The 24,781-nt window shown below is 44.6% G+C and overlaps 1 protein-coding gene across 1 annotated transcript in view; it reads right to left on the bottom strand.

Moving 5' to 3' along the window:
• Positions 1 to 24,781, bottom strand: part of LOC134659684 (exportin-7-B) — a 93,811-nt gene that overhangs the window by 58,913 nt on the left and 10,117 nt on the right. The window contains exons 9-14 of the mRNA XM_063515369.1: positions 19,885 to 20,031; positions 18,662 to 18,834; positions 14,854 to 15,032; positions 3,995 to 4,143; positions 1,011 to 1,103; positions 179 to 252 (exon numbers count right to left, since the gene is read on the bottom strand). Of these exons, the coding sequence (XP_063371439.1) occupies positions 179 to 252; positions 1,011 to 1,103; positions 3,995 to 4,143; positions 14,854 to 15,032; positions 18,662 to 18,834; positions 19,885 to 20,031 (815 nt within the window). The remainder of the gene's footprint in view (positions 1 to 178; positions 253 to 1,010; positions 1,104 to 3,994; positions 4,144 to 14,853; positions 15,033 to 18,661; positions 18,835 to 19,884; positions 20,032 to 24,781) is intronic.

The raw sequence follows: 24,781 nt of genomic DNA, 5'->3' as shown, positions 1-24,781 counted from the left end.
TACTTTAATGCAATGGGTCCCATATAGACATTTGATCCTAAAAACAAACCCGATCGATTGATACGATAAATGAAAATTAGTCATGTAGCCTATTGGTCTAGTCCACTGTATGCATGCATGTACACATAGGAACCGAGTTTCGTGGACGGCGCTACCAACTGTTAACAGGTTCACTCACATTTTTCTCATAAGCACGCTCAGCAACCGGCTCTCATCGTTGAGACCCAGCACTTCGGACAACCGCCGGTACACCTGCAACGAAACATATCACGTTAAAGAAGATTACAATTTACTGAAACTTACATGTTAAAAAGCTTTCAACCTCTTGTCTACGGTCACAGAATAAATAATAATAATAGCATAGAAAAATATAGTGAAACAAGAACACTCCATACATCAGTTAGACCATTAATTTCAGTGTCTACATCTAGCATCGAGTAGCGGAACTATCAGTACTGCTACATCTATTGTCAAGTAGCAGTACTGATAGTTCCGCTACTCGATGCTAGATGCTAATAGTCTTTTTGGTACTAAAACTGATGTATGGAGTGAGCAATCTATGTATTTTTTTCTCTATGGTACTAGGTACAGAAGGTTCACTCTCTAACAAAACGCGTATATTACGATAGATGACCGCTAGGTGGCGCAAGCGCGAGCAGGCGTCCGTTCCGTAGCGGTGCGCGGCAACTAGGTACTATGGCTAGACACCACAATTGGTGTGGGCCGTATGTACTTGTAGGTACTTGTAGCGACGCGACGAAATCGCGGAGTGCGCCACGCCTGTCCAGGGTAAACTAGGCCCTTATCGGGATTAGTCCGGTTTCCTCACGATGTTTTCCTTCACCGAAAAGCGACTGGTAAATATCAAATGATATTTCATACATAAGTTCCGAAAAACTCATTGGTACGAAGCGGTGGGTTTGAATCCGCGACCTCCGGATTGAAAGTCGCACGCTCTTACCGCTAGGCCACCAGCGCTCGCGTATTTATAAAATTGAAAGCTGTATCACCTTGCTGTTCTTTTGGACCTGGTCTCCGACGTATATTTTCCTGAACTGCTCGAAGAACGACATCATGGCCAGCTCTAGTTTCTCACAGCCACCCTGCAATGGGAATGATGACACATGTTGAATTTTATAACAAAATCTAGTAAAATAGATAGCAAACGAGCAAATTATCACAATAATGTGGATATTAAAATAAAATATTGAAAAATTACAAAAATACAGAACCTGAAAGTTTCAAAATTTAAGTTTTTTTTTAACTTCCAAAAACGATAAAAGTAAGGGTACCATTCGATTCCTTACATTTCAATAAAATATTGTATAACAACTGTATACATAAACGCAATATTTCACCGACAAAAACGCAATTTTCTTGTTTTGTCCATACGACAATAATTTTGGGCTCCCAGAGACCTTGACGTGACTGACTTTTGTGTTACTTTAATGCAATGGGTCCCATATAGACATTTGATCCTAAAAACAAACCCGATCGATTGCTACCATAAATGAACTTCAACTTCTTCAACTTCAACATTTATTCAGCAAATAGGCCACAAGGGCACTTTTACACGTCAACATTGAATTTACATACAAGCAAAATAATAATAATTATACATCAACAATTATTAAATACAACTACAACTACCAAATCAAACTAACGTAATACAATTACTTAGAGATGTATAAGGTCTCTTAATGTCGAATTACATAAAAAACTATAATAATAATATTAAAATAAAAACAAAACAGATACATGGAAAAAAAATCTAAACTTATTTAGAGGTGTAAATGTCTCTAAGTGTCAGAACTAAAAAATAACATAGTTTATCAAATTATCCTTAGAGATGTATAGGGTCTCCAAGAGTCACAATCCTGTATGATGATTGAAAATTAGTCATGTAGCCGATTGTAGCCTATTATAATAGTCATTTGTTTTACAAGGGGGCAAACTTGTTGTTTAGCCCCTAGTGCTAAATATTGATACCCGAGCAAGCGATAGAATCGAAAAGTGGAATTTAGATCGTTGCGAGGGTTTCAAGGCACGAGAGTTAAATAAAGTGAGGTTTATATAAGTTTTACTTTGAAAATACTGACTTTTATCTATTGTTATTTTTGTTTATGCTTAAAAATATTTAATTAGATTAATTTAATAGCCGGTTAAATTATTTTATACACAATTTTCAATGCCTCGAATCTTTAAGTCAATATATAGAATATATAGACGTACAATATTTCACTTACCTCCCACGTTGCACAATGTACTATTATCATTTAAAATCATCACTTGAAGTCAAATCTACCAGCAGCTACCAGCCAACATGAAGAAGTTGTCGTCAAATTACTTTGTGCACTCTAGTGAGCTGTAGGACCCGACACACGAGTTCCCCGTGACTTACTGAGGCGACCCTGGAGTCGGTGAGGTCCACGAGCTGCAGCACCCGACAGACGAGTTCCCCGTCCATGGCGTCGTTCTCGTCGCAGATGTTGACGGACGCGCGGCCGCCGATGCAGGCTCCGATCATGCACACAGCCACCACAGGCTAGCTACTCCCCTACTGTAGCTAGCTGTAGCTGTAGGACCCGACACACGAGTTCCCCGTGACTTACTGAGGCGAGCCTGGAGTCGGTGAGTTCCATAAGCACCCGACAGGCGAGTTCCCCGTCCATAACGTCGTTCTCGTCGCAGATGTTGACGGACGCGCGGCCGCCGATGCAGGCTCCGATCATGCACACAGCCACCACAGGCTAGCTACTCCCCTACTGCAGCTAGCTGTAGCTATAGGACCCGACACACGAGTTCCCCGTGACTTACTGAGGTGAGCCTGGAGTCGGTGAGGTCCATGAGCTGCAGCACCCGTCACACGAGTTCCCCGTCCATAGCATCGTTCTCGTCGCAGATGTTGACGGACGCGCGGCCGTAGCTGTAGGACCCGACACGCGAGTTCCCCGTGACTTACAGAGGCGAGCCTGGAGTCGGTGAGGTCCATGAGCTGCAGCACCCGACAGACGAGTTCCCCGTCCATAGCATCGTTCTCGTCGCAGATGTTGACGGACGCGCGGCCGCCGATGGAGGCTCCGATCATGCACACAGCCACCACAGGCTAGCTACTCCCCTACTGCAGCTAGCTGTAGCTGTAGGACCCGACACACGAGTTCCCCGTGACTTACTGAGGCGAGCCTGGAGTCGGTGAGGTCCATGAGCTGCAGCACCCGACACACGAGTTCCCCGTGACTTACTGAGGCGAGCCTGGAGTCGGTGAGATCCATGAGCTGCAGCACCCGACACGCGAGTTCCCCGTGACTTACTGAGGCGAGCCTGGAGTCGGTGAGGTCCATGAGCTGCAGCACCCGACAGACGAGTTCCCCGTCCATGGCGTCGTTCTCGTCGCATATGTTGACGGACGCGCGGCCGCCGATGCAGGCTCCAATCATGCACACAGCCACCACAGGCTAGCTACTCCCCTACTGCAGCTAGCTGTAGGGCCCGACACGCGAGTTCCCCGTGACTTACTGAGGCGAGCCTGGAGTCGGTGAGGTCCATGAGCTGCAGCACCCGACACACGAGTTCCCCGTGACTTACTGAGGCGAGCCTGGAGTCGGTGAGATCCATGAGCTGCAGCACCCGACACGCGAGTTCCCCGTGACTTACTGAGGCGAGCCTGGAGTCGGTGAGATCCATGAGCTGCAGCACCCGACAGACGAGTTCCCCGTCCATGGCGTCGTTCTCGTCGCATATGTTGACGGAGGCGCGGCCGCCGATTCAGGCTCCGATCATGCACACAGCCACAGACTAGCTACTCCCCTACTGCAGCTAGCTGTAGGGCCCGACACGCGAGTTCCCCGTGACTTACTGAGGCGAGCCTGGAGTCGGTGAGGTCCATGAGCTGCAGCACCCGACACACGAGTTCCCCGTGACTTACTGAGGCGAGCCTGGAGTCGGTGAGATCCATGAGCTGCAGCACCCGACACGCGAGTTCCCCGTGACTTACTGAGGCGAGCCTGGAGTCGGTGAGATCCATGAGCTGCAGCACCCGACAGACGAGTTCCCCGTCCATGGCGTCGTTCTCGTCGCATATGTTGACGGACGCGCGGCCGCCGATGCAGGCCCCTATCATATACACCAACCACGTTAGCTGCCCTGCGGGTTAGAAGAGTTATTTATTTAATATTTAAAAATTTCGCGTTTTGAACACATATTAACTCACATTTATAGACGGGTCTAACGCGAAATTTATTCACATACCTTTATATACCGACGTTTCGACACAGGTTTCACTGGTCATGGTCGCGGCTAACTGATGTCCCAGCAAATTGTCAAACACAAATGCACAAATCTCTGTTTTGACAATTTGCTGGGACATCAGTTAGCCGCGACCATGACCAGTGAAACCTGTGTCGAAACGTCGGTAAATAAAGGTACGTGAATAAATTTCGCGTTAGACCCGTCTATAAATGTGAGTTAATAGTTATTTATTTATTAAACCTTTATTGCACAATACAAGAAAGTATAAATGGCGGACTTAATGCCATAAGGCATTCTCTACCAGTCAACCGTTGGGCCAAACAGAAACTTACAATTAATTATTGAAGTGAAAACTTCTTTAGCGGCGCTGGGCACTTTTTGAGGTGGGGAAAAATGATAAACTCGAGACAGCGTAAGGCGATCACGTGACCGTAAGGGGCGTAAGGTTTAGATGGCCAATCATAATTTAGATGGCAATTAAATCAATAAAGAAATACTCAATGTTATTTGACATTTATTGCGGGCTCCTTTTCAAGACTCTACCTATGTTCAAATAATTTGACGTTGTCATGGCAGTATGTAAATAAACATGTCAATGAAAAAGTGTGATCTTATTTGAGAATGATAATAATATGTAATAAATAAATAGAATACCTCCGCTAAACGTATGTATCGTGTTACCGGGCGTCGGTAACATAGTGAGGTGAGTTTTCACTTCTATCGGCACTCCCGGAGTGCAACCGTTGTTGCTTGTTTTTAGGGTTCCGTACCCAAAGGGTAAAAACGGGACCCTATTACTAAGACTCCGCTGTCCGTCCGTCTGTCACCAGGCTGTATCTCACGAACCGTGATAGCTAGACAGTTGAAATTTTCACAGATGATGTATTTCTGTTGCCGCTATAACAACAAATACTAAAAACTGAATAAAATAAAGATTTAAGTGGGGCTCCCATACAACAAACGTGATTTTTGACCGAAGTTAAGCAACGTGGGGCGGGGTCAGTACTTGGATGGGTGACCGTTTTTTGCTTGTTTTGCTCTATTTTTTGTTGATGGTGCGGAACCCTCCGTGCGCGAGTCCGACTCGCACTTGGCCGGTTGATTTAATTATGTTGCATTCCTATACATAATTAAATTAGAATAGTCACGATAATAATCTAGATATAATTATAATCATTAATTAATAATAAAATGACTAACCCTATCCTTTCGAAACTTGCGAATAAGAAGTACTTACAAGGAGAGATCAGTGCTCTGTTTATCAAAAGCTTGTTACTTGTAATACATGCGGAAGTCCCTTTCTAACAAAAGCTGTCAAAAAGGGACTTCCACTTGTATTACAAGTAACAAGCTTTTGATAAACAGGGCACAGGAATCCATACTAATATTATAAAAGCGAAAGTGTGTCTGTCTGTTACCTCTTCACGCTTAAACCGCTGACCCGATTTAGTTGAAATTTGGTATGGAGATAGTTTGAGTCCCGGGAAGGACATAGGATACTTCTTATCTCAGAACTCACCTCTTAAGGGGGTGAAAAGGGGGGTGGAAATTTGTATGGGCAATCAATAACCGCTGAACCGATTTAGTTGAAATTTGGTATGGAGATAGTTTGAGTCCCGGGGAAGGACATAGGGTCGTTTTTATCCCAAAAATTTCCCTTTAAGGGGGTGTAAAGAGGGGAGGAAGTTTGTAGCGATGGGCGAGTCGAGTTATCTGATTCGAATAATTCGAATCAGTCTACAGATGAGTTAATTCGAATCAAGACTATTGGCAATTCGAATCAACTCGACCACTAGCTAACTCGGCGAAATCGCCAACTCGCCGAGCCAACGCTATCACACTGCTACTAAGGCCATTCAAAAATAAACCTTAATACCGTAGCCCGAAGGCTCTTTTTACAACAACTGCCGCTCGATTCGCCATCTCAACTCGAGTTGGTACTATGATCATTCAAAAATAAACCTTAATTCCGTAACCCGAAGGTTCTTTTTACAACAACTGCCGCTTGATTCGCTATTCCAAGTATACCAACTCGAGTTCACTGCTAGTATGGCCATTCAAAAATAAACCTTAATTCCGTGCTCTGAAGGTTCTTTTTACAACAACTGCCGCGTAACTCGCCGTCTCAACTCGCTCCGCGCCTGTGCCTGTGACCTTGTCGCGAACCACGCGAATCGTCGAGTCGAGTTAACTCGATTTTGAATTCGAATCAGCGGCCGAATCAATTCGAATGATTCGAATTGAAAAAAAGTGGACTCGTCACATCGCTAGAAGTTTGTATGGGGAATCGTTGAAAAGCAGATTGGGTATAAATAAGCTACCCAAATTACTAACTACACGCAGACGAAGTCGCGGGCAAAAGCTAGTTTAATATAATGTCGACAATCGCATAGCAGTAAGCTACGGATGCCGTTCAAAAACTGAATAAATAAATAAATAAATAAATGTATTTGCTCGCCGAACAACCACACTGTACTAAACTAGGATAACCCCTCGTTACCCAGTTTATTCGCGGGTACAGCGACATCTAGCGTGACATTGGGGAAACCAGAACTATGTATCTTATACCTTTACGAGTAATTCTTATTTATTTATATACTAGATACTAGCGACCCGCCCCGGGTTCGCACGGGTTAAGAAATTATACATAAACCTTCCTCTTGAATTACTCTATCTATTAAAAAAAACTGCATCGTAGTTTTAAAGATCTACGCATACATAGGGACAGACAGCGGGAAGCGACTTTGTTTTATACTATGTATGCTTAGATCTTTAAAACTACGATGCAGTTTTTTTTTAGATAGAGTAATTTAAGAGGAAGGTTTATGTATAATTTGTTAACCCGTGCGAAGCCGGGGCGGGTCGCTAATATATAAATAAACAAGAATTACTCATAATGGTATAATATACATTGTTCTGGTTTCTCCAATGTCACGCTAGATGTAGCTGTACCCGCGAGTAAACTGCGTAACGAGGGGTTATCCTAGTTTAGTACAGTGTGGTTGTTCGGCGGGCAGATTCATTTATTTATTTATTTATTCAGTTTTTGAACGGCATCCGTAGCTTACTGCTGTGCGATTGTCGACATTATATCCGTCGTATGCGGCCTGTCAGATTTGATAATAGGAAAAAATGACCTTGACATTTAAAACAATAGATTTGAATTCCCACGCACGGATCCGTGTCTAAAGCAAACGAGGGGTTAAATTCCTGTGCCCTGTTTATCAAAAGCTTGTTACTTGTAATACAAGTGAAAGTCCCTTTTTGACAGCTTTTGTTAGAAAGGGACTTCATGTATTACAAGCAGTGATGTGCCGACTAGTCGGCCGACTAATTGGCCATCCGAGCGCCGATTAGTCGGCCAAAACCATAGTCGGTACACCCCGGTTGGTTCGGTACCCTCGACGCTGTACGCGGCACCTCTTATGTCGTTGCAGTAAAGTTTACATTACATGGGGTATATAATCCACGCGTTAAGGGCCTACTGCAGCCGCGTCTGGCGCTTCGTAAACCACGCCCGCTAGTTCTTCCCTCCCCGCTAACACGCACACATGGAAACGCTTCGCGCCGCACGTGAAGTTTGTGTGAACCTTTAGCACCATCTAACGTTACAGAAGTTAACTACCATTATACGCGGTCGCTGCGGTCGGCCAGAAACTTAAATTCGGAAAAAATTTAAACAGATGGCGTTGTTACTTGTTCATAATAGCAAACAATAAAATAATTAATTAATAAATCTGAATATTTATTGTTGTTTTGGAAGATGTTAACAGCATAGAAGCAGCAGCGTATATAGCATATAAGTTAAGAGTATTGATAATAAGAAAATAGCACAAGAACAGAAAAGAGATTATTTTTGATAAAATATGATGAAAACAGATTTACTTGATTACGCTCACCTGACTTTGCGGTCACTAAATGCAAATTTCAACCTTATTGTTATGGGGTTACAATATCCCTGGGGTTGCAGGCGTCCATAGTCGTTATTATTATAAATACTTTGGTTGAAATGCTTTTTAACCCTCGAATTTTTCATAGGTACAGTCACCTGCAATAATATGTTACTCTTCGACGGCCGCAAAAATATGTGACACGCTCGCTCTTATGGCTCTACAAATAAGATCTAACATGATCTACCGCAAAACGGCCTTCGGTGTGTAACATATTATTGCAGCTGACTGTACTCGTATTCATTGTTGTATAGGTAGGTATTAATATCTTTTATCCGATCGATTTGCATTTATTTGAAATAAATCACAGTGTTTAGTTTATGTTTTATTGAATAAGAGATTATTTAGGTATGTAATGAATACAGGGTGCCTTTTTGAAACACTCATTTTTAGGGTTCCGTAGCCAAATGGCAAAAAACGGAACCCTTATAGATTAGTCATGTCTGTCTGTCTGTCTGTCCGTCTGTCCGTCCGTATGTCACAGCCACTTTTTTCCGAAACTATAAGAACTATACTGTTCAAACTTGGTAAGTAGATGTATTCTGTGAACCGCATTAAGATTTTCACACAAAAATAGAAAAAAAAAATTTTTTTGGGGGTTCCCCTTACTTAGAACTGAAACTCAAAAATTTTTTTTTCATCAAACCCATACGTGTGGGGTATCTATGGATAGGTCTTCAAAAATGATATTGAGGTTTCTAACATCATTTTTTTCTAAACTGAATAGTTTGCGCGAGACACACTTCCGAAGTGGTAAAATGTGTGTCCCCCCCCCCTGTAACTTCTAAAATAAGAGAATGATAAAACTAAAAAAAAATTTATGATGTACATTACCATGCAAACTTCCACCGAAAATTGGTTTGAACAAGATCTAGTAAGTAGTTTTTTTTAATACGTCATAAATCCCCTAAATACGGAACCCTTCATGGGCGAGTCCGACTCGCACTTGGCCGCTTTTTCTGGATAATTTTGAATTTCAATTGTCAGGGGTACATTATTTTTTAATACATTTTACAACGACAACAAACAAAAGTTCAAATTCGCCGTATTTTTATTACCCGGGTCGATCGCAACAAAATAGAAAATCATGTTTTTCAAATCTAAGCGTTATTGTAATTTATCTCAAATAACCAAAAAGTCAATCTGACTAGAACTTAAAAACGAACTGAATTATTTTAATATGTCGATTAGTCTTGGTGACCCAGGAGAATTTTTTTTTGTATCCCATATAAAGAGAGCGTATCCCAATCGCGTATCGGTTTTGGTTTGTACTTATAAGTGTGAAAAATATATTCTACCATATACGAAGGATGTGTGTTTTTTCATGTTTTATGTGTCTTTTTGTACAATAAAGTGTTTTACTGCTACTTAATATATCATATTAACGATTAACTAAAACGGTATTTACATCTAATTTAACTGGTAAATTATTAAAGTCCGCTAAAATTAATATATACTTATTCAAAAAAATATTTTTTAATATGTCCCAAAATCATGGCTCATTTTTTAAGTCTCCTGACTTACCAAACATATCGCAACGAAGGCAAGGGTACAACGCAGTTACTTTTTTAGTCGCCGACCATTTTATCCGGGGTACGAAAAGAGGTATTAGATTTATCCTGGGTCTAATATGTTATAAAAACATAGTTTTTTGAAAAATGTTCGTAGGTAGTACACAAAATTTACATTTTCTTTTAAATGTGATTTGGGTGATCGTTCTCCCTGGTGACTTTTCTGGTGACCCAAGAGACATCAATTTTATTATGACTCAGGAGACTTTTTTTCTATGCACTTTGATTTTTTTGATGCGCTAATTTTGTAATCTAAAATAACTTTAAACTGCTGATATACTTATATCACTTTGCTGATGAGTGGAAGTGGAATTGAAACTTAATTTATTGTTCTCTCCCTTGACATTTTGGCATACATTTGACATGCTGCAGTGCACTCCTAACGTTAATAAAGACATAATTTTTAGAAAAAGCTTTAGGAAAACTCACTCTTGAGCTTAAAACGATTAAGTCCTTATCATATTATGTTAGATTTTTAGTACAGACCCCAAATCAGTGAAAATGTCTCTTAGCCAACTAAATTTGTCTCTGGGAAAAGTACGATATCCCTAAAAATTGTACGTACATTTCGCATTTTTCTGAAGGAACGGAATTCATAAATTGGGTTATTATTATTTTTTCAGATTATTTGATTGCATTGACATATCACCAAGATAGATAGAACATTTAAGTTACCAGAAGAAAAGCATTTGTGTTCTTTTATACAGTGTGGAAAAAGTAGGTTCGATTCCCGGGCGCGACTAAGCGAATTTAAAAAAAACAACGTGTTGCATTCCGGGAGTGCCGACAGAAGTGAAAACTCAATGACTAGTCCAAAATGTCTGCAGCACTATGTATAATTGACCAATCCTCCTTTCTATTGAAAACTTTTGGTTCCGAAATTGCTGGTCAGTGAGCTTGTTTAAAATTCGTAATTCAAATTTATAGCGTTAATTGTTTAAAATTCGAATAGAAATTGTAAAGTTACCTTGCAGACCTCGCATCTAAATATATTTGGTCATGATATTTTGAGTTTTATTCACCAGTACTAGAGTTCACTTTTATTAGCGATTTCATCCAGAAAATTTGTCTATGCTGACGACATTGCTTTAACGCACCAGCACAGCACTTTCAAATCGTCGGAAACGCAACTCACCACAGATTTGCAATTGCTTAACTTGTACTTTAAAAGGTGGAGATTGGTACCAAATGCTAGCAAGACAGAAATTTCCACATTTCATCTAAACAACAGACTGGCCTCATACACCCCCTCAGTAAACTTTGACGGTAACACCCTTGTATACAATCCACAGCCAAAATACCTCGGCGTAACCTTAGACCGCTCTCTTACATATTGCTCCCATCTCTGTAACTTGAGCAAAAAACTAGGAACCCGTAATAATATTCTGCACAAGCTGACTGGAACTACTTGGGGAGCCAGCGCTGACGTGCTCCGTACGACGGGTCTCAGTCTAGTTTATTCCGCTGGCGAATATTGCGCACCCGTATGGCTCAATAGCGCGCACGTAGAGAAGGTCGATGTCCAGCTGCGAAAAGCCATGCGGTGCATAACCGGCACCATACAGTCAACTCCGACACAGTGGCTGCCAGCTCTGAGCCACATTGCTCCGCCGCATCTTAGGAGACAACAAGCCCTGCTAAAGGAAGCAAACAAAATTGCCTCAAACCCAAAGCTGCCCGTCTACTCGGAATTTTTCTGTCCGCCCAGGCTACGCTTAAAATCCCGGCATCCACCTTACAATACGGCACAGGAACTTAAAGAGAGCAGCTTTAACATCAAGGATAAATGGAGAGAGGACTGGACTGCCAACTCGCCCAGGGCATCCCATCCTATTCATTCATACGATCCCACCCACAAACCGCAAGGTTTTTCGGCTCCGAGACGGGAATGGTGCCAACTAAATAGACTCCGCACTGAAAGCGGGCGATGCGGAGAATTTATGTTTAAGTGTGGGTGGCGAGATACTCCGAAGTGCGATTGCGGAGCACCTGTACAGTCCATTTCCCACATTGTCCACGAGTGCCCAAAAAGAAAGTACCAAGGAGATCCTCTGGACTTACTTAAGTTAAGCGGAAACGCAGCCCATTGGGTGAAGAACCTAGATATTAATTTGTAAAGAAAGCGACTATGAATTTTACTAATGCCATACGACTAAATAAATAAGCGATTTCATCAAGATGTAGCTTTATTGAATTATATTTGAGTGATATAAAGTTATAATACTGTGAGATCCTCATATTTCAGCCCGTACAAGATTATAACCTTTTTCATGTAATGTCAATGAGTTTTTCTTTATTGATTTAAATGCCATCTAAATGATTGGCCATCTAAACCTTACGGTCACATGATCGCCTTACGCTGTCTCGAGTTTATCATTTTTTCCCCACCTCAAAAAGTGCCTAGCGCCGCTAAAGAAGTTTTCACTTCAAAAATCTTTGAATGCAGTTGTTTCTTTAAAAAACAATAATGTTTCATTTAAGTAAAATGAGCAAACTTAAGGTTTTAAGGCACTTTCCCTCCAGGGCCCATAATTTTTTTCCACCCGGTAGTAGACAACTATTTTTTTCGACTAAATGAAGTTTTATTAGATAAATCGTTGATCACATGGTTCGTTTCACACATCACATCAAATCGTTTGTCATCACAATCAAAATTTGTCAAAAGTAATGAAATTTATGCCAAAAAAACATAAATAAAACATATAAATTCAACACATTTTTTTAATAAAAATCTTTTTCGATGATATAAAAAGCGGCCAAGTGCGAGTCGGACTCGCCCATGAAGGGTTCCGTATTTAGGCGATTTATGACGTATAAAAAAAAAACTACTTACTAGATCTCGTTCAAACCAATTTTCGGTGGAAGTTTACATGGTAATGTACATCATATATTTTTTTTAGTTTTGTCATTCTCTTATTTTAGAAGTTACAGGGGGGGGGGGGACACACATTTTACCACTTTGGAAGTGTCTCTCGCGCAAACTATTCAGTTTAGAAAAAAATGATATTAGAAACCTCAATATCATTTTTGAAGACCTATCCATAGATACCCCACACGTATGGGTTTGATGAAAAAAAAAAATTTTGAGTTTCAGTTCGAAGTATGGGGAACCCCAAAAATTTATTGTTTTTTTTTCTATTTTTGTGTGAGAATATATCTACTTACCAAGTTTCAACAGTATAGTTCTTATAGTTTCGGAGAAAAGTGGCTGTGACATACGGACGGACAGACAGACGGACAGACGGACAGACGGACAGACAGACAGACATGACAAATCTATAAGGGTTCCGTTTTTTGCCATTTGGCTACGGAACCCTAAAAAGAACATCGACAAATTATGTTCAAAGAATTAATATCAAAACAGATGTCATAATTAGGATTGGCTACTTTAAGAAAGGGACAGAGAGATTTAATCCTCTCGCTCTGCACGTTTTTCTCATTCCTCCTTGTCAAGCCAAAATAAACTATAAAATGATAGTAACACAGTACATTGTAATATTCACTTTTTCCACGGTATCATGTCATTGTAAATTACTTATGTGAAATTGTAGTGGCGTGCGACTTTCAAACCGGAGGTCACGGGTTCGAACCCCGCCGGCCCGTGCAAGTGAGTTTTTGTAAGTAGGGACCTTTTTTTAGTGGTACTTAAATATAATAACTTTTCGTATTATTGAAATAAAATATTTTATTCAAACAAACTTAATAATATAATAATTAAAACGAATAATATCAATTAGTTTTTAATATTTATTCATATATTTTAAATTATTTGAGCATGAAACATACTAGATTTATTTTTATCATTACAATAGAAAAAAAGCAAAAAATATATTCTTATAGATATTTTATTTTCAAACAAAAATAAAGCAAAAAGTTACGGTTAGATTCTGATGACTAAATACCAAACAGCTACCGATACATTTCAATGTCTGTCGAAATTTCCTAACCCGTTGTAACTGACAAAGAGTATAGATTTCGACGTAGCATGACGTAGCCTAGCAAACACGCACACATGCGTAACGTATAGGCCTGTAAGAAGGCACAATCATAGGTTTACCTCCGATTCCGTTACTACTCAATGGAGTTACGACTCAACGTTTATTGGATATTAAAATTTTACGTAATTCGGAGCGCTGCGCGAAGTGACATAGGTCTTACCTCTTTGAGGCACGACGGCCATCTAACATTACTGGCATAAAGGATGCATTTATGACTTTGACGCATGACAGAATGAGAAACCGAACTGCGTAAAATGGGCGTTTGCTGTTGAATTCATAAAATCAAAAATCGATAATAAATCCATCGGTAAAGGATAATAAGTTAATATTTAGTTCTTTGAAAGTTAAGACGAGATGAAAACCTTTGCTGTAAGGTGGGTTGTGCTGGATATGGATGTGTTTTCTAGTTGCACGAAGCTAAAACCGAAAAATGAACACGTAAGTTTGGATTTATTTTCTATCGAGAAAATTTTAAGCATTCGTGTTTCGACTACTACGAAATCTCTTATCATATAGTCAAGAAACATATATCCGAAAATCACTACTGTTTGTTTCCGGGGCTAGCCACTGCCACCTTTCTAAGATCCTGTTATTTTTCGATGCACGGCCTTAAAAAATGTAGATAGCGCGATGTAGAACATTCTAAATTCAAAACTCAGCGCGCCCCGAACGCGCGCTCGTGACCCGCTCGCCCAAAATGCCAGCGAGTATCTCGTGTGTTGATAGAAGCTTCTACCGGCTTCTAGAACATTCTACGTACCTCTCAGTACAGTGAGCTGGTGCGCGTTTTCCTCGACGCTCTAAGCGGCGGCGGCGCGGTCGAAGTGCGACACCAGCAGCTGACACGTCTTGTCGTACAGTCGTACTCGCAGCGCCCGATCACTTATAGTTAAACGCATTAACGGATAGAGCTTCAGCTCTTATGTCGTTGCAATAAAGTTTACAATGCACGGGGTATATATCCACGCGTTAAAAAATGTCGATAGCGCGATGTAGAACATTCCAAATTCAAAAATCAGCGCGCACCGAACGCGCGCTAGCGGGTATCTCGTGTGTCAATGAAAGCTTCTAGAACATTCTACGTACCTCTGAGTACAGTGAGCTGGTGCGCGTTTCCCTCGACGCTGTACGCGGCGGCGGCGCGATCGAAGTGTGAAACCAGCAGCTGACACGTCTTGCCGTACTCGCATCGCCCGATCACCGACAGCTGTTCCAACTGTTGTTGCACGCAGCCCACTTCGTCGAGAGGGTCCTCCAGGCCGTCCCTGGAAATAGTTGAATTCAAATTTGTTAATAGGCTACATGACTAATTTTTTTTATGGTATCAATCGGTCGGGTTTGTTTTTAGGATCAAATGTCTATATGGGATCCATTGCATTAAAGTAACACGAAAGTCAGAAATTGTAGTCAAAGGCCGACAGTCGCACTTCACTCGCGAAACGCCCTATACAAAACGGCCAGAGGCCGTGACGTCATCGCCCATCTTGTAGTATGGACAAAACAAGAAAATTGCGTTTTTGTCGGTGAAATATTGCGTTTATGTATATAGTTGCTATACAATATTTTTTTGGATGAAATGTAAGGAATCGAATGGTATCGTTACTTTTATCGTTTTTAGAAAAAAAAAAACTTAAATTTTGAAACTTTCAGGTCCTGTATTTTTGTAATTTTTCAATATTTTATTTTAAGATCCACATTATTGTGATAAATTGCTCGTTTGCTATCTATTTTACTAGATTTTGTTATACAATTCAACATGTGTCATCATCCCTATTATGTCACGTCCATAAAGCCTGACCGGGAATATATGATCACGCGCCATGTTGCGGAATTTCACTGCTATATTTTTCATACTATAATGAACTGTCACCCTATACATGAGAATATCGGCGCCCTCTTGACAATGACAAAGAAATTGGACAGGTGGAATACCGTAAAACACCCTAATCTCGCCTGTCAAGCCAAACATCGCCTAAATTAAAAATATTAAATTTTCTACTTAAATTGGTATCAAACGTGGCATATTTAACTACCATATCTATTAGGAAATTTATTTGTGGCAACACTGCTGTTACTTTTTTGTGTCTACCTTCAGCTTATTCACTTTTAGAGTGTCTTAAAGAGTGTTAGGTGTGACAAAGATTTTTTTGCTCGTGAATACTTCTGTCTCCAGCGGCACATGTTTAACAGGTGAGTCAACAAAATACTTCAATCTATAATCGAAATTTAATGACCTTTCGCGTGAAATAATTAGTTTTCACGTATCCCTCGTAATTAAAAAGTTATCTTGTAATATGTCACCTGGGAGGTCAAAACGCCATCTTCCTTCCAAATTTCGCCTACCCCTAGGGTTGTCACTTTAATGAAAAAAAAATAGGTTCTCGTTGCGTTTTTTTTTGTATGTCAAAATTTGTTACGTACTTAAGTTTTGTTGTTTTTCTCCACTATCCCTATCCGTTAAATTGGGTAGTATTATGAAAAATTACTAAATAAATAATATATGATTAAATAACTACATCCTAATGATCTCGTACAATAATATTCATCGTTTTTTTTAAGTATCTAATTATATAACTAGTTAATCTCTTCTTTTTCTTATTGATATAGATATAGTTTATAATCCATTTACAAACACATAGTCTGAAAAAAAAATGTCAACAAAAACACCACATGACTCAGTAATTTCAGAATGGCCGATTCACGTGTTTATTGTGTTGTGTTCAGGTCATTCTGAAATTTTAACTGAGTCATGTGGTGTTTTTGTTGACATTGTTTTTTGAGTACCTAGCTAGACCATGGTTATTTTCTTGTGTCGTGGTATTTTACAAGATTAACTTGAATCGTGATATAAAATATTTAGTTACTTATTGGGTCACTACAAATCTTTATTTTCGATCATGCACACCCAGTTGCAAAATTGCATGGACACTTGATAGAGGTACATCCAATTATGCAGCTTGATTTATCTATGTTTCACCTAACGTAAGCGGGATTTTTGTTAAGTAAGTACTTAATTAATATTACTCTTTAAATACATTTTGTGGTTGATTTTGAAATGTTTTTTTTTTCTCATACCTATATGATTTATGACATGAGAACCAAAAACCCTCTTTAATTGCGACAGTTGGTTAAAAACATTATTTTTGACAACCCTGAACGATCGTAGAAATATGTATGAAAACAACGCTGGATGTCATCCTATTTTCGCCTATGATGAAAATATGTGCGTAATAGGACCTTAATAACACCGGCTTACGATTCAATATAAATTACGTGAATCATACAGATGGTAGAACTTAATTTTAATGGAGTGTGCCTATGTTTAGTCATGTTTGATATGGTAGGCGAAATTAGGCAAAAAGATGAAACTTCGCCTATTGTTTTTGAGCTCTTTTTTTAGGTATAATTATACATATAATTGGGTTATTTTTAAATTAAATTTAGGTGTTATCATTATATGTACCATTTAGATACTAGTGATGACACAATAAACATGTACCCTAAGAGGAAACTTCAAAAATATGTCAAAAAGTAGGCGAAAATAGGGTGTTTTACGGTACCACCCTTAGGAGTTTAAGGGTAGGGGTCCTGAAAACAAATAGTGCAAAATTAGAAAACTTGAATAAAAATTAGTAATTGTGATATGAGATGTAACGCCCAGGACATACAGCCAGCAGTAGACGCGTCTCTACTAGACGCGGTTGTGCCCCAAGTACAGTCAGCAGCAGAAGTTGTTAAGCGGGCCAGGTGTTCAAAATGATCTTGACGCGGCTTTATTGTTAAAAGAATAAGAGCGCGTCAAGGTCATTTTGAACACCTCGCCCGCTTAGCATCTTCTGCTGCTGTCTGTACTGTCCCGTGTGGTTGTTGGCCACCCACCTGACCACGACGGCCACAGAGTTGAGTCTGGACTCTATGTACGCGGCGGTGACGCCCGGGGCGTACGTCTCCAGCAAGTGTGGCTCCGTGGCCTTGACGTAGGGTACGGACGGCACTATATACAGTGTGGTTGTTGGCCACCCACCTGACCACGACGGCCACAGAGTTGAGTCTGGACTCTATGTACGCGGCGGTGACGCCCGGGGCGTACGTCTCCAGCAAGTGTGGCTCCGTGGCCTTCACGTAGGGTACGGACGGCACTATATACAGTGTGGTTGTTGGCCACCCACCTGACCACGACGGCCACAGAGTTGAGTCTGGACTCTATGTACGCGGCGGTGACGCCCGGGGCGTACGTCTCCAGCAGGTGTGGCTCCGTGGCCTTGACGTAGGGTACGGACGGCACTATATACAGTGTGGTTGTTAGCCACCCACCTGACCACGACGGCCACAGAGTTGAGTCTGGACTCTATGTACGCGGCGGTGACGCCCGGGGCGTACGTCTCCAGCAGGTGTGGCTCCGTGGCCTTGACGTAGGGTACGGACGGCACTATATACAGTGTGGTTGTTAGCCACCCACCTGACCACGACGGCCACAGAGTTGAGTCTGGACTCTATGTACGCGGCGGTGACGCCCGGGGCGTACGTCTCCAGCAAGTGTGGCTCCGTGGCCTTGACGTAGGGTACGGACGGCACTATATACAGTGTGGTTGTTGGCCACCCACCTGACCACGACGGCCACAGAGTTGAGTCTGGACTCTATGTACGCGGCGGTGACGCCCGGGGCGTACGTCTCCAGCAGGTGTGGCTCCGTGGCCTTGACGTAGGGTACGGACGGCACTATATACAGAGTGGTTGTTAGCCACCCACCTGACCACGACGGCCACAGAGTTTAGTCTGGACTCTATGTACGCGGCGGTGACGCCCGGGGCGTACGTCTCCAGCAGGTGTGGTTCCGTGGCCTTCACGTAGGGTACGGACGGCACTATATACAGTGTGGTTGTTAGCCACCCACCTGACCACGACGGCCACAGAGTTGAGTCTGGACTCTATGTACGCGGCGGTGACGCCCGGGGCGTACGTCTCCAGCAGGTGTGGCTCCGTGGCCTTGACGTAGGGTACGGACGCCACCATACGCTGCCACAGCGACAGGAGGTAGTGTACTGAGTTGGGGGCGAATTGCCACATCTGGAATTAAAAAAATAATTTGATTCAATATACTGCACTAGCGACCCGCTCCGCACGGGTTAACAAATTATAAATAAACCCTCTTGAATCACTCTATCTATTTAAAAAAACCGCACCAAAATCCGTTGCGTAGTTTTAAAGATCTAAGCATACAGACAGACAGAGGGAAGCGACTTTGTTTTATACTATGTAGTGATAACAACCCTGATTTTTAATGATTAATTATAGGGTTTGATGACAGTAAACGTTCCATTAGAGATAATCGGAGTCCCTTTGTTTCCCATAAAGTTTTAAGTCATAATCTATTCTTTATCATATTATCATTAGTGATAAAATTGAAACCGTAAACTCTTCAGGATTATCGTCAGGTTATCCTATAGATAGGTTAGGTTAGGTTTGTTTTATGGCAATCCTGAAAGGTGACGCGTTTCTGAACCAAATCAATTATGACTAACGAAAACGTGGGCAAACAATATATTGTGACTTAAAACTATTTGGGAAACAATAGAGACCCGAGATAATCATTGATATGTGGATGGTATGGGGTTGGCAACTGTCAAAGGTTTGCATAGATGGCGCCATCATAGCTGACTAGGCGTCTTTGACCAATTCTAAGGGCAAGCAATATGCGCTTGCACCTCCTATCTCCATACGGAATTACGATATAGCGACAGAGACTGGTGCTGCCATCTATACACAACTTTGGAAACAAATCAACATGAGCTCCCTTCCGAGGTTTTCCTGAGGGTCTACAGTATGGGGTTCTTCAAAAAAGGAGTGTTCAGGTTTTTAAAAAGGTCGGCAACGCGCATGTAACACACCTCAGGCGTCCATAGGCTACGGTGACTGCTTACCATCAGGCGGCCCGTATGCTTGTTTGCCACCGATGTGGTATAAAACATACTTTCAGTATCTGAATGCCTAAAATACCTAAATTATGAAAACGTTGAATATACATTCAACATAACCTCACACACACACACGCACACGCACACATACACACACACTATTTTTTCATTTGTCCATTTTCATTTCACTTTGGGTACGTACTTGTAAGCTCTGAACTGTGAACTTGGCTATGAGTTCTATGAGACGCGGATAGTTGTCGACCATGACCAGCTCGCCTAGTTGGTAGTTGGACTTGAGCCGCGCCAGCAGCCGACAGAACTCGTGGTAGTTTGAAGGGTCGGACAAGCCCTGGAACGAGAAAAAAGATACATTTTAGATAAAGATAAAAGATAGTTTATTCAAGTAGGCATATACAATGCGCTTATGAACGTCAAAGGGGTCATCCATTAATTACGTCACACGTGTTTCTAGGTTTTTAGACCCCCTCCCCCCCCTCCTTGTCACACTTTTTTTTTTTTTTTTTTATCACAAAGTACACAACAATTTTTAACAATTTATATTCCTCGCCAAACTGCGATTGCAGTTTGTTGGCGAGATCGCGCTCATTTTTAAGTTTTAAACATAAATATTATGCTATGCACTAATGCACTATATACTAAACTTAAATACATACTATCCAAAAAGCGAACATGCATGGCGATTATGATGACAAATCAAAAAAGACAAGTAGGTCGAATGACATTTGAAATTGTTTTAACAACAATTGTTTAAACTTGGTCACATTTGGCAAACTCCTCCTCCCTAGTTTGACGTCACATTTTTTCTACGAAATCGCCAAATCGAATTAAGTACCTAAGTATTAATATTTTATATTATTAATAGTTTTGACGATATAAATATTAATAATTTTATAACCCAAAACTGCTTAGGAAAAAAAATTGACGAATAAAAACGATTATCGTTTTAAAAACTTGTTATTTAAATGTAAAGCGAATAAAATAATTTAAATAAATTTTCGGTTACTGATGAAGTTAAAGTGACGTCACAAAGTTTGTGTCCCCCCCCTCCCCCATGTCACATTTTCTTGACCCCCTCCCTCCCCCTAAACGTGTGATGTAATTAATGGATGACCCCAAATAAAGCTACACCGGCTCCAACCCTACACCTCTGCCTCGAGATTTAAATCCCCCCTCAATTAGAGGAGGGTATCCCAATATGGGACCGGCAACAAACTCGGCGGGACACGTCTTTCAAAACATTATTACATCTTATAATTAACATGCATTACGAATAAATAAGAAAGATACAATTTAAATTACTATAGAATTCATGCAATTATACACTGTAGGTACTTTTCTTTATAGATATTGGGTTCAAAAAAATATATATTAACATGAAATCATACAAATACGTAAGTAGCTCTTTCAGAAAACATATCAAATTCTTACAAAAGGAAAAGAAAATAAAGTCAATAAAAGACTTGAGAAATGAGAGGTTCTAAAACGCTTCACACGTCTTACTTAATTCAGGAACTGATGTTAAGGACGCAGCAATACGTAGACGTGAGATACAGATATCTCTACTGAGTCTAATGTATAGGTGCGACAAAAGTCGTCAGTTATGAATAAGGCGTGTGAAAGCACTTAAGGGAATCCTTCTATGTATACGTAATTTAATATTGTAGTGACCTGTTCTCATTGTTCTTGAGTGAATTATTTGTGGAATCTCATCGATTATTTCTGGAATCTCATCGATTATTTCTGGAATGTCGTCGATTATTTCTATACCTCACCTGGGTGTATTCCATGCAATATCTGCAACACGCCTCCCGTCAGCCTGATAATACTGCTATTTGTGGAATCTCGTCGATTATTTCTGGAATCTCGTCTTGATTTGGTAGTTGGCACGCGTTCTTCAGTGTAATGAATGGAATCTCATTGATTACTTGTCCACTGACCTGCGTGTTCTCGAGTATGGTGAGCACGCCGTGCGCGAGCCTGTTGAGGAACTTGGCCCGCTCGTTGTTGCCGAACAGCGAGCGGCGCACGGACGCGAGCTGCACCAGGCACGCCAGCGCCAGCCCCGCCAGCCCGCCGCCGCTCAGCGACTGCTGCAGCTCGAAGAACAGCTCCAGCGTGCCGCCTCCGAGGAACGAGCCGCGCACTGACCTGCGTGTTCTCCAGTATGGTGAGCACGCCGTGCGCGAGCCGGTTGAGGAACTTGGCCCGCTCGTTGTTGCCGAACAGCGAGCGGCGCACGGACGCGAGCTGCACCAGGCACGCCAGCGCCAGCCCCGCCAGCCCGCCGCCGCTCAGCGACTGCTGCAGCTCGAAGAACAGCTCCAGCGTGCCGCCTCCGAGGAACGAGCCGCGCACTGACCTGCGTGTTCTCCAGTATGGTGAGCACGCCGTGCGCGAGCCGGTTGAGGAACTTGGCCCGCTCGTTGTTGCCGAACAGCGAGCGGCGCACGGACGCGAGCTGCACCAGGCACGCCAGCGCCAGCCCCGCCAGCCCGCCGCCGCTCAGCGACTGCTGCAGCTCGAAGAACAGCTCCAGCGTGCCGCCTCCGAGGAACGAGCCGCGCACTGACCTGCGTGTTCTCCAGTATGGTGAGCACGCCGTGCGCGAGCCGGTTGAGGAACTTGGCCCGCTCGTTGTTGCCGAACAGCGAGCGGCGCACGGACGCGAGCTGCACCAGGCACGCCAGCGCCAGCCCCGCCAGCCCGCCGCCGCTCAGCGACTGCTGCAGCTCGAAGAACAGCTCCAGCGTGCCGCCTCCGAGGAACGAGCCGCGCACTGACCTGCGTGTTCTCCAGTATGGTGAGCACGCCGTGCGCGAGCCGGTTGAGGAACTTGGCCCGCTCGTTGTTGCCGAACAGCGAGCGGCGCACGGACGCGAGCTGCACCAGGCACGCCAGCGCCAGCCCCGCCAGCCCGCCGCCGCTCAGCGACTGCTGCAGCTCGAAGAACAGCTCCAGCGTGCCGCCTCCGAGGAACGAGCCGCGCACTGACCTGCGTGTTCTCCAGTATGGTGAGCACGCCGTGCGCGAGCCGGTTGAGGAACTTGGCCCGCTCGTTGTTGCCGAACAGCGAGCGGCGCACGGACGCGAGCTGCACCAGGCACGCCAGCGCCAGCCCCGCCAGCCCGCCGCCGCTCAGCGACTGCTGCAGCTCGAAGAACAGCTCCAGCGTGCCGCCTCCGAGGAACGAGCCGCGCACTGACCTGCGTGTTCTCCAGTATGGTGAGCACGCCGTGCGCGAGCCGGTTGAGGAACTTGGCCCGCTCGTTGTTGCCGAACAGCGAGCGGCGCACGGACGCGAGCTGCACCAGGCACGCCAGCGCCAGCCCCGCCAGCCCGCCGCCGCTCAGCGACTGCTGCAGCTCGAAGAACAGCTCCAGCGTGCCGCCTCCGAGGAACGAGCCGCGCACTGACCTGCGTGTTCTCCAGTATGGTGAGCACGCCGTGCGCGAGCCGGTTGAGGAACTTGGCCCGCTCGTTGTTGCCGAACAGCGAGCGGCGCACGGACGCGAGCTGCACCAGGCACGCCAGCGCCAGCCCCGCCAGCCCGCCGCCGCTCAGCGACTGCTGCAGCTCGAAGAACAGCTCCAGCGTGCCGCCTCCGAGGAACGAGCCGCGCACTGACCTGCGTGTTCTCCAGTATGGTGAGCACGCCGTGCGCGAGCCGGTTGAGGAACTTGGCCCGCTCGTTGTTGCCGAACAGCGAGCGGCGCACGGACGCGAGCTGCACCAGGCACGCCAGCGCCAGCCCCGCCAGCCCGCCGCCGCTCAGCGACTGCTGCAGCTCGAAGAACAGCTCCAGCGTGCCGCCTCCGAGGAACGAGCCGCGCACTGACCTGCGTGTTCTCCAGTATGGTGAGCACGCCGTGCGCGAGCCGGTTGAGGAACTTGGCCCGCTCGTTGTTGCCGAACAGCGAGCGGCGCACGGACGCGAGCTGCACCAGGCACGCCAGCGCCAGCCCCGCCAGCCCGCCGCCGCTCAGCGACTGCTGCAGCTCGAAGAACAGCTCCAGCGTGCCGCCTCCGAGGAACGAGCCGCGCACTGACCTGCGTGTTCTCCAGTATGGTGAGCACGCCGTGCGCGAGCCGGTTGAGGAACTTGGCCCGCTCGTTGTTGCCGAACAGCGAGCGGCGCACGGACGCGAGCTGCACCAGGCACGCCAGCGCCAGCCCCGCCAGCCCGCCGCCGCTCAGCGACTGCTGCAGCTCGAAGAACAGCTCCAGCGTGCCGCCTCCGAGGAACGAGCCGCGCACTGACCTGCGTGTTCTCCAGTATGGTGAGCACGCCGTGCGCGAGCCGGTTGAGGAACTTGGCCCGCTCGTTGTTGCCGAACAGCGAGCGGCGCACGGACGCGAGCTGCACCAGGCACGCCAGCGCCAGCCCCGCCAGCCCGCCGCCGCTCAGCGACTGCTGCAGCTCGAAGAACAGCTCCAGCGTGCCGCCTCCGAGGAACGAGCCGCGCACTGACCTGCGTGTTCTCCAGTATGGTGAGCACGCCGTGCGCGAGCCGGTTGAGGAACTTGGCCCGCTCGTTGTTGCCGAACAGCGAGCGGCGCACGGACGCGAGCTGCACCAGGCACGCCAGCGCCAGCCCCGCCAGCCCGCCGCCGCTCAGCGACTGCTGCAGCTCGAAGAACAGCTCCAGCGTGCCGCCTCCGAGGAACGAGCCGCGCACTGACCTGCGTGTTCTCCAGTATGGTGAGCACGCCGTGCGCGAGCCGGTTGAGGAACTTGGCCCGCTCGTTGTTGCCGAACAGCGAGCGGCGCACGGACGCGAGCTGCACCAGGCACGCCAGCGCCAGCCCCGCCAGCCCGCCGCCGCTCAGCGACTGCTGCAGCTCGAAGAACAGCTCCAGCGTGCCGCCTCCGAGGAACGAGCCGCGCACTGACCTGCGTGTTCTCCAGTATGGTGAGCACGCCGTGCGCGAGCCGGTTGAGGAACTTGGCCCGCTCGTTGTTGCCGAACAGCGAGCGGCGCACGGACGCGAGCTGCACCAGGCACGCCAGCGCCAGCCCCGCCAGCCCGCCGCCGCTCAGCGACTGCTGCAGCTCGAAGAACAGCTCCAGCGTGCCGCCT

The sequence above is a fragment of the Cydia amplana genome, chromosome 25, assembly GCF_948474715.1.
Source record: "Cydia amplana chromosome 25, ilCydAmpl1.1, whole genome shotgun sequence".
Lineage (NCBI taxonomy): Eukaryota > Metazoa > Arthropoda > Insecta > Lepidoptera > Tortricidae > Cydia > Cydia amplana.
The sequence above is the reverse complement of the archived record's forward strand: the minus strand, read 5'-3'. Positions and strand labels throughout refer to the sequence as shown.